Below are 13,161 nucleotides of genomic sequence, written 5' to 3' on the forward strand. Positions count from 1 at the left end.
AGACCCAAACTGGTCAGAGTTTCCCCAAACCCTTGGACATAATCATTAATTCAGAGAAACACGTGTGATTTAGGTAGGCCCCAATCATAGTCTTACTTCAGGGACTGAGATGGACTTGAAAACAGAAAGAATCCTTGTCACTCTAAGATGGCGTACGTAGGCCGGGCGCAGTGGCTCATGCCTGTAATACTAGCTCTCTGGGAGGCCGAGGCGGGCGGATTGCTCGAGGTCAGGAGTTCGAAACCAGCCTGAGCAAGAGTGAGACCCTGTCTCTACTATAAATAGAAAGAAATTAATTGGCCAACTAATGCATATAGAAAAAATTAGCTGGGCATGGTGGCGCATGCCTGTAGTCCCAGCTACCGGGAGGCTGAGGCAGCAGGATCGCTTGAGCCCAGGAGTTTGAGGTTGCTGTGAGCGAGGCTGCCGCCACGGCACTCACTCTAGCCTGGGCAACAGAGCAAGACTGTCTCAAAAAAAAAAAAAATTAAAAAAATTAAGATGGCATATGTAAAGGCCAGTAATCCAAACTATTTGCAGCCTCATGGAATGAGCCTGCTAGAAAAGGAAGCAAAATGGAGGAGAGTAGTGCCAAGAGATAGAAAGAGTAATTATTAAGTACATAATTTGAGCCCCTAAATTCAGCCATGTCAAAAACCTATCTACCTATGGATACTTCAGTCTTATAAGCCAATAACTCTTTCTTTCTTCTTTCTTTCTTTCTTTCTTTCTTTCTTTCTTTCTTTCTTTCTTTCTTTCTTTCTTTCTTTCTTTCTTTCTTTCTTTCTCTCTCTCTCTCTCTCTTTCTCTCTCTCTCTCTCTCTCTTTCTCTCTCTCTCTCTTTCTCTCTCTCTCTCTCTCTCTTTCTTTCTTTCTTTTGCTTAAACTGAAAAGAAAGCTGGGGTTTGAGCTGGGGTTTCTTGAGTCAATGGCAACTGAGACTTTCAGCTGCTGTGAAGGCGTGGGCTCAGCAGTGTGCTGGAGCTGGCTTGTGCAGACCTGCGGACACTGATTGCTAACACTTCGGGAACTTGTGGCAGGTTGTTAAACACACCAGGATTAAAAATTAAATTATATAAACTTATAATTATATAAAACATAGGTATATTAAAAAGAAAAATAATAAATATTTAAATCTCATCATGTCCTAACTATTTTATTATATTTGCTATTATCTATGGGCTGGAAATCATTTAAGTCTATTGAATCTATACAGTAAAACACCATGTAATAGTATTCTATGTACATGTCTTTTCAACTCTGCTTTCAGTAACATCATGTTGGTAATTTTAAATCAGCCATGGTGGGAATTTTTACACTGTGAAAATTGGAAAATGCTACAAATCAGAAGTCTTGTCAACCTAAACCTGGAAGGTGTATCATTAAGCATCTATCAGCATAAAGCTGGATATAGTTCATAATGAAAATAGTGTTACAACTACCGCAAGTTATTTTTGAAAATAAACTTCTATCTCTTTTGTAAAATCATATATTTTAAATCATTAAATATTAACTATAATTAATATTATCACTCTATAATATAAATGGTAAATTTTTATATTGTACAAAACTCTACCCTTTTCCCATTAAAGTCATCTTCCAATATGCAGGCTGTTTTGTTCCTAGAAATAATTTTTTATCATCAAAACTAGGGAATCTAGGCCTGGCGCGGTGGCTCACACCTGTAATCCTAGCACTCTGGGAGGCCGAGGCGGGCAGATTGCTTGAGGCCAGGAGTTCAAAACCAGCCTGAGGAAGAGTGAGACCCTGTCTCTACTAAAAATAGAAAGAAATTAATTGGCCAACTAATATATATAGAAAAAATTAGCTGGGCATGGTGGTGCATGCCTGTAGTCCCTGCTACTCGGGAGGCTGAGGCAGGAGGATTGATTGAGCCCAGGAGTTTGAGGTTGTTGTGAGCTAGGCTGACGCCATGGCACTCACTCTAGCCTGGGCAACAAAGTGAGACTCTGTCTCAAAAAAAAAAAAAAGAAACAAAAAACTAGGGAATCTAGTTTTATAAGAAGTATTATATCTAATCACGTCAGCTTTATAATTATTAATATTATATCAAAATAAATAGAAAAATATAATATAAACATATTTAATTTATTGCCATGAGCATCACTGTATTTAAAAGTCATATTAAAACATATGATGTGTACAACTATTTCCAAATAGGAAAGAAGAATTAACATTTTCAAAATACTAATTATAAGCAAGTAATATTATAAAGAACCTTATATGCATTATACCATAATCTATGAAATAAGTGGTGTTATCTAAATTATACAAATGAAGAATCTAGGAAGTATTATAACATCAACAAGATGACAAACTAGGAACTCCCGGCTCTCATTCTCCCATGAAGACACTGAATTAGCAATATACGAACAAAATGCTTTTGTGAGAAATCTAGAGACTAGCTAAGTGGCTGCGGCACCCAGGAGAGAGCACAAAGAAGAGAAGGGACTGTTCACAGAAGAGTACATGAGGACTAGCATCTTTCTTGCCCTAGCTCCTCCCCAGCTTGGCATAGTGTGGTGAGATATGGAGAACACCATCCAAATCCTGGCTCTTTCCTCAGGTCAGAAGGAATAGAGTTGAACTTGAATCCAGCATTCTGGCTTATCTGGGGGACTGTCTCACCTGGCCTGGGGTGCTGACAGGAACAATGGCGTAGTTTGGACACCAGGTTGGAGACCTGCGAGTGCCCTGACTGTTTAGAGTGGCAGAGACTCTGCAGTTTCACAGGCAGGCCTCAGGGAGAGGAAGAGATCAAGGACAGAGGAATATAACAGAAACCGAAAGCTCCTGAGAAAAAACAGGAAATTAGGACAGTTAAAAGCACTCATACATTCTAGAATAAAAGCACATACACAACTTCAAAGAAGATCCATCCCCAGAAAAGGTCTGAGAGTCTCAGAACCTCTAGCCAGGTTAATTGGTGAAGGTTTTCCCCATGCATGAGGCCAGTCATAAAGACTGGGGGAGGGAGCTGTCTTTCAAATAGTCAAATATCAACAAAAGATCACAAAGGTTGCAAAGAAACTGGGAAACATGGCTCAATCAAAAAAATAAAACGAAGCTTTAGAAACCAACCATAAGGAAATGCAGATCTACAAACTGATGGGCAAAGAACTTAAGACAACTACCTTAAAGATGTTCAATGAGCTAGAAGGGAATACAGATAGGCAAATAAACTAAATCAGGAAAACAATGCATGAACAAAATGAGAATAGTAACAAACAGATAGAAACTATAAAATATAACCAAAGAAAAACTATAGTGGAAAAATACAACAACTAAACTGAAAAATTTACTAGAGGGGTTTAAAATTAGGCTTGATCAGACAAAATAAAGATCCAGCTAACTTGAAAACAAGTTATTTGAAATAATTGAGCCAAACGAGCAAAAATAAAAAGAATAAAGAAAAGTGAAGTGAGCCTAAAGGGCTATGGGACATTCTCAAGTGGATATATATATGCATTATGGGAATCCTAAAATTATAAGAGAGAGAAAGAGACAGAGAGCATATTTGAAGAAATAATAGCTGAAAACTCCCCAAATCTAAAGAAAAAATGGGCATAAAAATTCAAGAAGCTCAATGAATTTCAACTAGGTTGAACTCAAAGAGACCCACATTGAGAAACATTATAATAAAACTGTCAAAAGTCAAAGACAGGCCGGGCGTGGTGGCTCACGCCTGTAATCCTAGCACTTTGGGAGGCCGAGGCGGGCGGATTGCTCAAGGTCAGGAGTTCGAAACCAGCCTGAGCGAGACCTCGTCTCTACCAAAAATAGAAATAAATTAATTGACCAACTAAAAATATATATACAAAAAATTAGCCGGGCATGGTGGCGCATGCCTGTAGTCCCAGCTACTCGGGAGGCTGAGGCAGTAGGATCGCTGAGCCCCAGAGATTGAGGTTGCTGTGAGCCAGGCTGACGCCACGGCACTCACTCTAGCCTGGGCAACAAAGTGAGACTCTGTCTCAAAAAAAAATAAAAAATAAAAAAAAATAAAAAAATAAAAAATAAAAAAAAGTCAACGACAAAGAAAAAATATTGAAAGTAGCAAGAGAAAAGCAACTTGTCATGTACAAGGAAGCTTTCATAAGACTGTCAGTGAATTTCTCATTAGAAACCTTACAGACCAGAATGGGGTGATATATTCAAAGTGCTGAAAAAGAAACAAAAATCTCCCAACCAATAAAACTTTATCTGGCAAAACTGCCTTTCAAAAATTAAGGTTGAATTAAGACCTTTCCAGATAAACACTGAGAGAGTTCATTACCACTAGGTCTACCCCATAAGAAATGCTAACAGCAATCCTTCCAGTTGAAACAAAAGGCATTAATTAGACAGCAACAGGAAGCCATGCAAAAGTGTAAAGTTCTCCAGCAAAGGTAAATATATGGATAAATAGAGAATATGTATTACTGTACTTTTGGAGCATAAATCTACCTTTAATTCTAAAAGATAAACGCATGCACACACAAAAAAACCTATAAGTCTATGTTAAATGGTATATAAATATATAAAGATCTAATTTGTGACATTAATAAAAAGTGGAACGGGTGGGGCTATAAAGGTATAACATTTTTGTATGCAATTGAAGTTAGGTTGTTATCAGTTTAAAATGGATTGCTATAACTTTAAGTTGTTTAGTGTAATAGCAGTGGTAACCACAAAGAAAATACAGAATATACACAAAAAGAAATAAGAAATGAATCAAAGCATGTCACCACAAATAAAAATCAATAAAACACAAAAGGCAGTAAGAGAGAAAATAAGAAACAAAGAAGTGGCCAGGCACAGTGGCTTATGCCTCTAGTCCTACCATTTTGGGAGGCCAAGGCAGGAGAATTGCTAGAGGCCAGGAGTTCAAGACTCGTCTGAGCAAGAGTGAGACCCCCTATCTACAAAAATCACAAAAATTAGCCAGGTGTGGTGGTGTACACCTTTAGTCCCAGCTACTTGGGAGGCTGAGGCAGAAAAATCACTTGAGCCCAGGAGTTTGCAGTGAGCTATGCTGACACCACTGCACTCTAGCCTGCGCAACAGAGTGAGACTTTGTCTCAATAAATAAAAACAAAACAAAAGAAACAAAGAAGCTACAAAGCACACAGAAAACAAGTATCAAAAGGACAATAATAAATCCTTCCCTGGGCCGGGTGCGGGGGCTCACACCTGTAATCCTAGCATTCTGGGAGGCTGAGGCGGGCAGATTGCTCAAGGTCAGGAGTTTGAAACCAGCCTGAGCAAGAGCGAGACCCTGTCTCTACTATAAATAGAAAGAAATTAATTGGCCAACTAATGTATATAGAAAAATTAGCTGGGCATGGTGGCACATACCTGTAGTCCCAGCTACTTGGGAGTCTGAGGCAGTAGGATTGCTTGAGCCAAGGAGATTGAGGTTGCTGTGAGCTAGGCTGATGCCACAGCACTCACTCTAGCCTGGGAAACAAAGTGAGACTCTGTCTCAAAAAAAAAAAAAAAATCCTTCCCTATCAGTACATTAAATGTAAATGGATTAAATTCCTCAATCAAAAGATATAGAGTGGCTGAATGGATAAAAAAAACAACACTATGCTGCCTACAAGATCCAAGGACACACATAGGCTGAAAATAAGGATGGAAAAAGATATTCCAAACAAAAAGTAACTAAAAGAGAGTAGATGGCTATACTAACATTATATAAAATAGACTTTAAATCAAAAACCAGAATGAGACAAAGGACATTATATACTGACAAAAGGGCCAATTCACCAGGAAGGTATAACAATTACAGTTGACCTTTGAACAGCACAGGTTTGAGCTATGTAGGTTCAGTTATATGTACATTTTTTCTGCCTCTGCCACCCGAGATAGCAAGAACACCTTCTTTTCCTCCACCTCTTCAGCCTTCTCAATGTGAAGACAATGAGGATGAAGACATTTGTGATGCTCCATTTTCACTTAATGAATAGTAAATATATTTTCTCTTCTTTATGACTTTCTTAACACATTTACTAGCACACTAGAAAAAAATTTTTCCTTGGAGCCATGGTGTTTTATTACAAAAATAGAATAAAAACTTCAAAAACAAAATGATCCTTTCTAATTTAATGAAAACTTTGTTATTTTTTATTGTTTTCTGTGCATGAGTTATACACAACTTGACAAATAATTCTTGCAGTTCCCAAGGTGAAGAAACATGTGAGTTACACATGCTTCACGAAGCCCCAGGCTCAAAACTAGCATGAGTTAAGTACAACTCACATGGCAGTTATTGTATTAATAACATTTTCTTTTCTCTAGCTTATATAAGAATATAGTATGAATACACATAACATACAAAATATATGTTAATCAACTATATTATCAGTAAGGCTTCTGGTAAACAGTAGACTATTAATAGCTAAGTTTTGGGAGAGTCAGAAGTTATACACAGATTTTCAACTGCATTAGGGTTGGTAACCCAATCCCTGTGTTGTTCAAGGGTCAACTGTATGAATATTTATATACCCAACCACATACCTCCTAAATATATGAAGCAAACTTTGACAGCATTGAAGAAAGAAAAGGATAGCAACACAATACAGTAGCCCCTCCCTTTTCCATGGGGGATGCATTCCAAGACCTCCAGTGGATGTCTGAAACTGCATATAATACTAACCTCTACATATACTATATTTTCCCCTATACAAACCTATGATAAAGCTTAATTCATAAATTAGACACATAAGACATTAGTAATAATAAATAATAGTAAGATAGAATAATTATAATGATATACTAGAAAGAAGTTATGTGAATGTGGTCTCTCTCTCAAAATATCTTACTGTTTGTACTCACCTATTTTTGGGCTATGGTTGACTATGGGTAACTAAAACTGCAGAAAGCAAAACCACAGATAAGGGGAGATGACTGTAATGGTAAGAAACTTCAATATTCCATTTTCAATAAGGGACAAGACATAAGATAAATAAATAGACGACTTGAATACCACTGTGAACCAATTGGACCTAACAGAGATATATAGAACACCCTACCCAACAACAGCAGAATACACACTCTTCTCAAGTGTACATGAAACATTCTCTAGGATAGACCACATGTTAGGCCACAAAACAAGTCTTGACAAATTGAAATCATAGAAAGTATCTTTTGTGATCAAAATGGAACAAAACCAGAAATCAATAGCAGAAGGAAACCTGGAAAATCCACAAATACATAGAAATAAACAACATACTCTTAAACAACCAGTGGGTCAAAGAAGAAATTAGAAAACATCTTTAGACAAATGAAAATAAAACCACAACACACAAAGTTTATGGGATGCGGTAAAAGCAGTGCCAAGAGGGAAGTTTATAGCTGTAAACACACTAAGAAAGAAGAAAGATCTCAAATCAACAACTTAACTTGATGCCTCAAGGAACTATAAAAAGAAGAATAAACTAAATCAAAAGCTAGCAGAAGGAAGTAAATAATAAAGATTAGAGCAGAGATAAATGAAATGGAGAACAGAAAACCAAGAGAAAAAAAATCAATGAAACTGTTATTTTTTTTTAAAGATTGATAACATTGACAAAACTTTAGCTAGATTAAGAAAAAAAGAGAGAAGACTCAAATAACTAAAATCAGAAATTTGGAAGAAAAAAACTATCACACTTTCTGGTGGCACAACCAATGCCACAGAAATAAAAAGGATTACAGGAAAATACTATGAAAAATTATGTGCCAACAAATTGGATAACCTAGAAGAATGAGATAAATTCCTAGAAACTAAAGTGCAGAAAGATTTAATAACACATCCACAATAATACAGCTAACAAATAATGCAAAGCAGAAATTAAAACTGAATCTGTCTGATTTCAAAGTCTATGCTCTTGCTACTATGAAACAGTACACGAAGTATGCTGCTTTCTAAGTCTATTAGTTTATTTGGTAGTAAATATACCACAAGCTTTCCTCAGAAGTATGAGCATAGAAAGTAACTGCAGGTCTAGTATGGTGGCTCACACCTGTAATTCTAGCACTTTGAAAGGCCAAGGGCAGAGGATCACTTAAGCCCAGGAGTTCAAGACCAGCCTAGGTAATAGCAAGATCCCGTCTCTACAAAAAAAAAGAAGAAAAAAATTAGCCGGGCATGGTAGTACATGTCTGTAGTCCCAGCCCCTCAGAAGGCTGAGGGAGGAAGATCACTTGCGCCCAGGAATTGGAGGTCGCAGTGATCTATGATGCCACCGTTGCACTCTAGCTCAGGCAACAGAGCAAGACCTTGTCTAAAAAAAAGAAAAGAAGGCCGGGCGCTGTGGCTCACGCCTGTAATCCTAGCTCTTGGGAGGCCGAGGCGGGCGGATTGCTCAAGGTCAGGAGTTCAAAACCAGCCTGAGCAAGAGCGAGACCCCGTCTCTACTATAAATAGAAAGAAATTAATTGGCCAACTGATATATATATAAAAAATTAGCCGGGCATAGTGGCGCATGCCTGTAGTCCCAGCTACTCGGGAGGCTGAGGCAGAAGGATCACTCAAGCCCAGGAGTTTGAGGTTGCTGTGAGCTAGGCTGACGCCACGGCACTCACTCTAGCCTGGACAACAAAGCGAGACTCTGTCTCAAAAAAAAAATAAGTAAATAAATAAATAAATAAATAAATAAATAAAAGAAAAGAAAATGTGATTTTTCTTTCTTTCATCTCTATGTAGACTTATTATATACCAGCTTGGATTCTACTATTTCCATCTGCAAGTAGTCAAGAAAAATCCATTTCTCTATGTTAACTTTTAGGATGTAGAAATTTAGTATCTAAGGGTCAGTGAAAGTGAAAGAAGTCCAGCAAAAACTCCCTTCCTTTTTTTTTTTTTTTTTACCTTGGATCATCTCTCTGTTGCAAACTGTAGACCCCTAGGCACAAGAGGATGAAGCCCCATGTATACACGCCACTATTCTATTGGTTACTGGGATAGTAACACAGACATTAATGGCATTATCATTTTCATCATAATCATGAGGTTCATACTTAACAGTCTGCTGGAAATCATATATTTATCTGAACAAAGTCCTCCCTGAACTAGAATAAAGATATAATCAGAAGCATAAGCCAGGCACAGAAAGACAAATGCTACGTGTTCTCACTCATACATGGGAACTAAAAAAGTTGATCTTATGGAGGTAGAAAGTAGAATGACAGTTACCAGAGGCTGGGAAAGGGATGTGAGGAGGAGGATGAAGAGTGGTAGGTTAATTGGTACAAACACACAGTTAGAAGGAATAAGTTCCAACTTTTTTTTTTTTTTGAGACAGAGTCTCGCTTTGTTGCCCAGGCTAGAGTGAGTGCCGTGGCGTCAGCCTAGCTCACAGCAACCTCAATCTCCTGCGCTCAAGCGATCCTCCTGCCTCAGCCTCCCGAGTAGCTGGGACTACAGGCATGCGCCACCATGCCCGGCTAATTTTTTTTCTATATATATTAGTTGGCCAACTTCTTTCTATTTATAGTAGAGACGGGGTCTCACTCTTGCTCAGGCTGGTTTCGAACTCCTGACCTTGAGCAATTGGCCCGCCTTGGCCTCCCAGAGAGCTAGGATTACAGGCGTGAGCCACCGCGCCCGGCCAAGTTCCAACTTTTGATGGCACAGTAGGGTGATTATAGTTAACAACAATGTATTATACTTTCCAAAATAGCTAGAAGAGTTGAAATGTTCCCAACAGAAAAGAATTATAAATGTTCTAGTTGATGAAATACCCTGACTTAATCATTAGACATTCTATGCATGTATCAAAATGTCACATGTACCACATAAATATTACAAATGTTATGTATCAATTTTTTTAAAAGCAGCAGCAGTAGAATAGTGTAGTGGACAAGACTTGAGTTAGAAACCTTTGCTCTGCCGTGCATCACACTTCCCTCGGCTTCAGCACTCTCATCAGGAAAGCGCAGACAGCCCACTTGCTGCACTGCATCATTTCACCCGTGCAATGAAATCATGGAGGTAAAGCACTTAAACCAGTGTTCAGCACACACAGTAGGTGCTATATGGATAGTATTACCGTGTTTCCCCCAAAATAAGACAGAATCTTATATTTATTTTTCCTCAAGTAGACATCCTAGAGCTTATTTTCAGGGGATGTGTTATTTGTTTTAAGTGCGGTACAACAATCTACATTTATTCAAATATAGTGAAGTCATCTTCTTCTGGAACATCATCATAACTCTCCAAACCCCGAATTCCATCCTGAATGTCTTGCGACTCTATTTCCTTTAGAATCATTGGCCCCGATCTCTCATGTGGAGCAACAGAGCTCTCGGGGAACAGGTGAGAAGGGCTGCTCGTCTTCTCTACCGCTCTGCAAGGAAATGCACGGGCTGTGCAGATGCGCTGCTTGGCCACGCCTGTCACTAGGGCTTACTTTCTAGGTGGGGCTTCTATTGCGCAAGTGCTTAGAAATCCTGCTAGGGCTTATTTTATGGGTGGGTCTTATTTTCAGGGAAACGCGGCATTATCTTCACCACCCAGGTCTTCAGACACAGCGACACGGGCTGGCTCTCTCTTTAAAGACAAAGGAATGCACTGCTATCATTTTAGATACTAAGTTTCTTCATAATTTTACCTTCATGTCCTCTCTCCACTCATTCATACCATAGCTCTTAGAAATTTCTGGCTGGAAAATCTGCATTTTTGCCATGGATGTAGCCAGACGAGTTAAAGACTGACGACCACTCCCTCCAAGTCCAACAAGCAAAGCATTTCCACCAGACTGCTTTAGAACTCGACATATTCTTGATAAATGTTCCAAAACATACCTGCCACAAAATAACAATCTTATTATACATGACAATAGAAAGGTAAATATATTTACATGTAACTATTGTTTTACTTTCCAAGAAGAATGTGCCTTTGTTGTCCCTTATCCCAATTTTAAACAGCTTACATCAAAAAGCATGATTTTTCAAAGGCAGTGACAATTGTATCATTTGATACAGAGGAAAACTAAAAGTTAAAATTCAGGGAATTTAATATGTAAGTTATACAAATAAAATGAAACCTTAGCTGCTTAAACTGGCAGTACATTATTGCTTTTATTAAATACATTTCTTCAGTCTCTTAATATTAAGATTTCTATGTGAGAAATAGGAAATTAGTTGTCTATAAAATGATAAATTCAGAAAAAACATTTAGCCTCACTAGTAATTAGGAGAATTAAAATGAAAACTACAAAGAGATAATATTCCACTCTCCTTACGCTGGGAAAACTTACAAAATCTGGCAATCCTAAGTGTTGGCAATGGTGAAGAACAATGGAAGCTCTTAAAAGTAATAATAATTTTTGAAGATATTTTGGCAAAATTTATTCAATAGTAAAGTAAATAGTATTCTATAGTAAAGTTAAAGATGGTCCGGGCGTGGTGGTTCATGCCTGTAATGCTAGCACTCTGGGAGGCTGAGGCAGGAGGATCGCTTGACCTCAGGAGTTTGAGACCAGCCTGAGCAAGAGCGAGACTCTGTCTCTACTAAAAAAATAGCAAAAAAATTAGCTGGGCAACTAAAAATAGAAACAACAACAACAAAAAAGTAGCTGGGTGTGATAGCATGTGCCTATATTCCCAGCTACTTGGGAGGCTGAGGCAGGAGGATCAGTTGACCCCAGGAGTTTGAGGTTGCTGTGAGCTAGGCTGACGCCACGGCACTCTACTCCAGCCCTAGCAACAGAGTGAGACTATGTCTCAAAAAAAAAGATGCTTATTTACCATGCATGACACAATAATCCCACTTCTAGGAAATTCTAGAAAAATTCTCACACATGTACCCAAAGAGATATGCATATGAATTTTCAAAGCATTTTTTTTTTTTTTTTTTGAGACAGAGTCTCGCTTTGTTGCCCAGGCTAGACTGAGTGCCGTGGCGTCAGCCTAGCTCACAGCAACCTCAAACTCCTGGGCTCCAGTGATCCTTCTGCCTCAGCCTCCCAAGTAGCTGGGACTACAGGCATGTGCCACCATGCCCGGCTAATTTTTATATATATATATATCAGTTGGCCAATTGATTTCTTTCTATTTATAGTAGAGACAGGGTCTCGCTCTTGCTCAGGCTGGTTTTGAACTCCTGACCTTGAGCAATCCGCCCGCCTCGGCCTCCCAAGAGCTAGGATTACAGGCGTGAGCCACCGCGCCCGGCCCAAAGCATTTTTTATAAGAGCAAAACCTAAAAGTTTATCTCAGAAGAATGACTATACTGTGGTATAATTATATGACAGAATAAATATAGGAGTAAATATTCATTTTTTGTGACTCTTAGAAACATTATGGACTAAACCAATTTGCAGAAGATTACACCCAGTATTATACCATTTATATGCAGTTTTAAAAGATGCAAAATAAGACTGTGCATATATGTTTAAGAACATAACATACATATGTATAACAAAAGTCCAAAGAAACATGATTTTCTTTTCACTACTACAGATCATGATGCAGGGTGCAGTAAGGGAGGTTGCCACAACAGGACACTTTAAATAAGTTGCTCATATTTTATGTCTTAAGCTGGATGGTGGGTAAAATGTTATTCACTGTGTGTTTCTCTATACCTTTTTGTGTATTTTAAATTCTTCATAATAAATTTTTATAGATAGCAATTTCAACTGTCAATACCAAATATAGGTACCTAAAAATGACAAGATTCATTCTTGTTTTGTGAGTTTGATTATATTCATCTAAGCATTGGTCCACAATATCACTAAAATGATGAATATTTGGAATTTCAATATAAACTCTATCATCTCCTTCAAGGTCAGGATTCATATAGTCACCAAACATGAGATTTCTTAAGTCCTCTTCAGTTACCTATGGAAAGGAAATCAACAAATTATAAAACCTAAAATTTTTTTTCTAAAGTAGATATAAGAAAATGTACAAAATTCTATTTCATTAATGTTGTGGAATGATTATTAATTGAACAATTAGATAATTCTTTTAAACATTAGAGTAGTAAATAATATATTTGTAAAATTAATACCTAAAATTATATCCTAGGGAAATAAAAAGAAAAGTAAGTTTTTTTCCTATCATATAAGTTCTGTTGTTTTTTTCTAGAAGCTGGAGAAGTCATTCTGGAGGACTCCCACCTATTGAGTAGTTACTAGGGGATGGTCACCATGTTAAACACTTTATATCTAT

At 37.8% G+C, this 13,161-nt stretch overlaps 1 protein-coding gene across 1 annotated transcript in view; it reads right to left on the bottom strand.

The window, feature by feature from the left end:
- The window catches only part of DNAH12 (dynein axonemal heavy chain 12), a 211,024-nt gene that overhangs the window by 82,264 nt on the left and 115,599 nt on the right, over positions 1 to 13,161 (bottom strand). The window contains exons 43-44 of the mRNA XM_076008843.1: positions 12,650 to 12,828; positions 10,599 to 10,791 (exon numbers count right to left, since the gene is read on the bottom strand). Of these exons, the coding sequence (XP_075864958.1) occupies positions 10,599 to 10,791; positions 12,650 to 12,828 (372 nt within the window). The remainder of the gene's footprint in view (positions 1 to 10,598; positions 10,792 to 12,649; positions 12,829 to 13,161) is intronic.

Source organism: Microcebus murinus, chromosome 1 (assembly GCF_040939455.1).
Source record: "Microcebus murinus isolate Inina chromosome 1, M.murinus_Inina_mat1.0, whole genome shotgun sequence".
NCBI lineage: Eukaryota > Metazoa > Chordata > Mammalia > Primates > Cheirogaleidae > Microcebus > Microcebus murinus.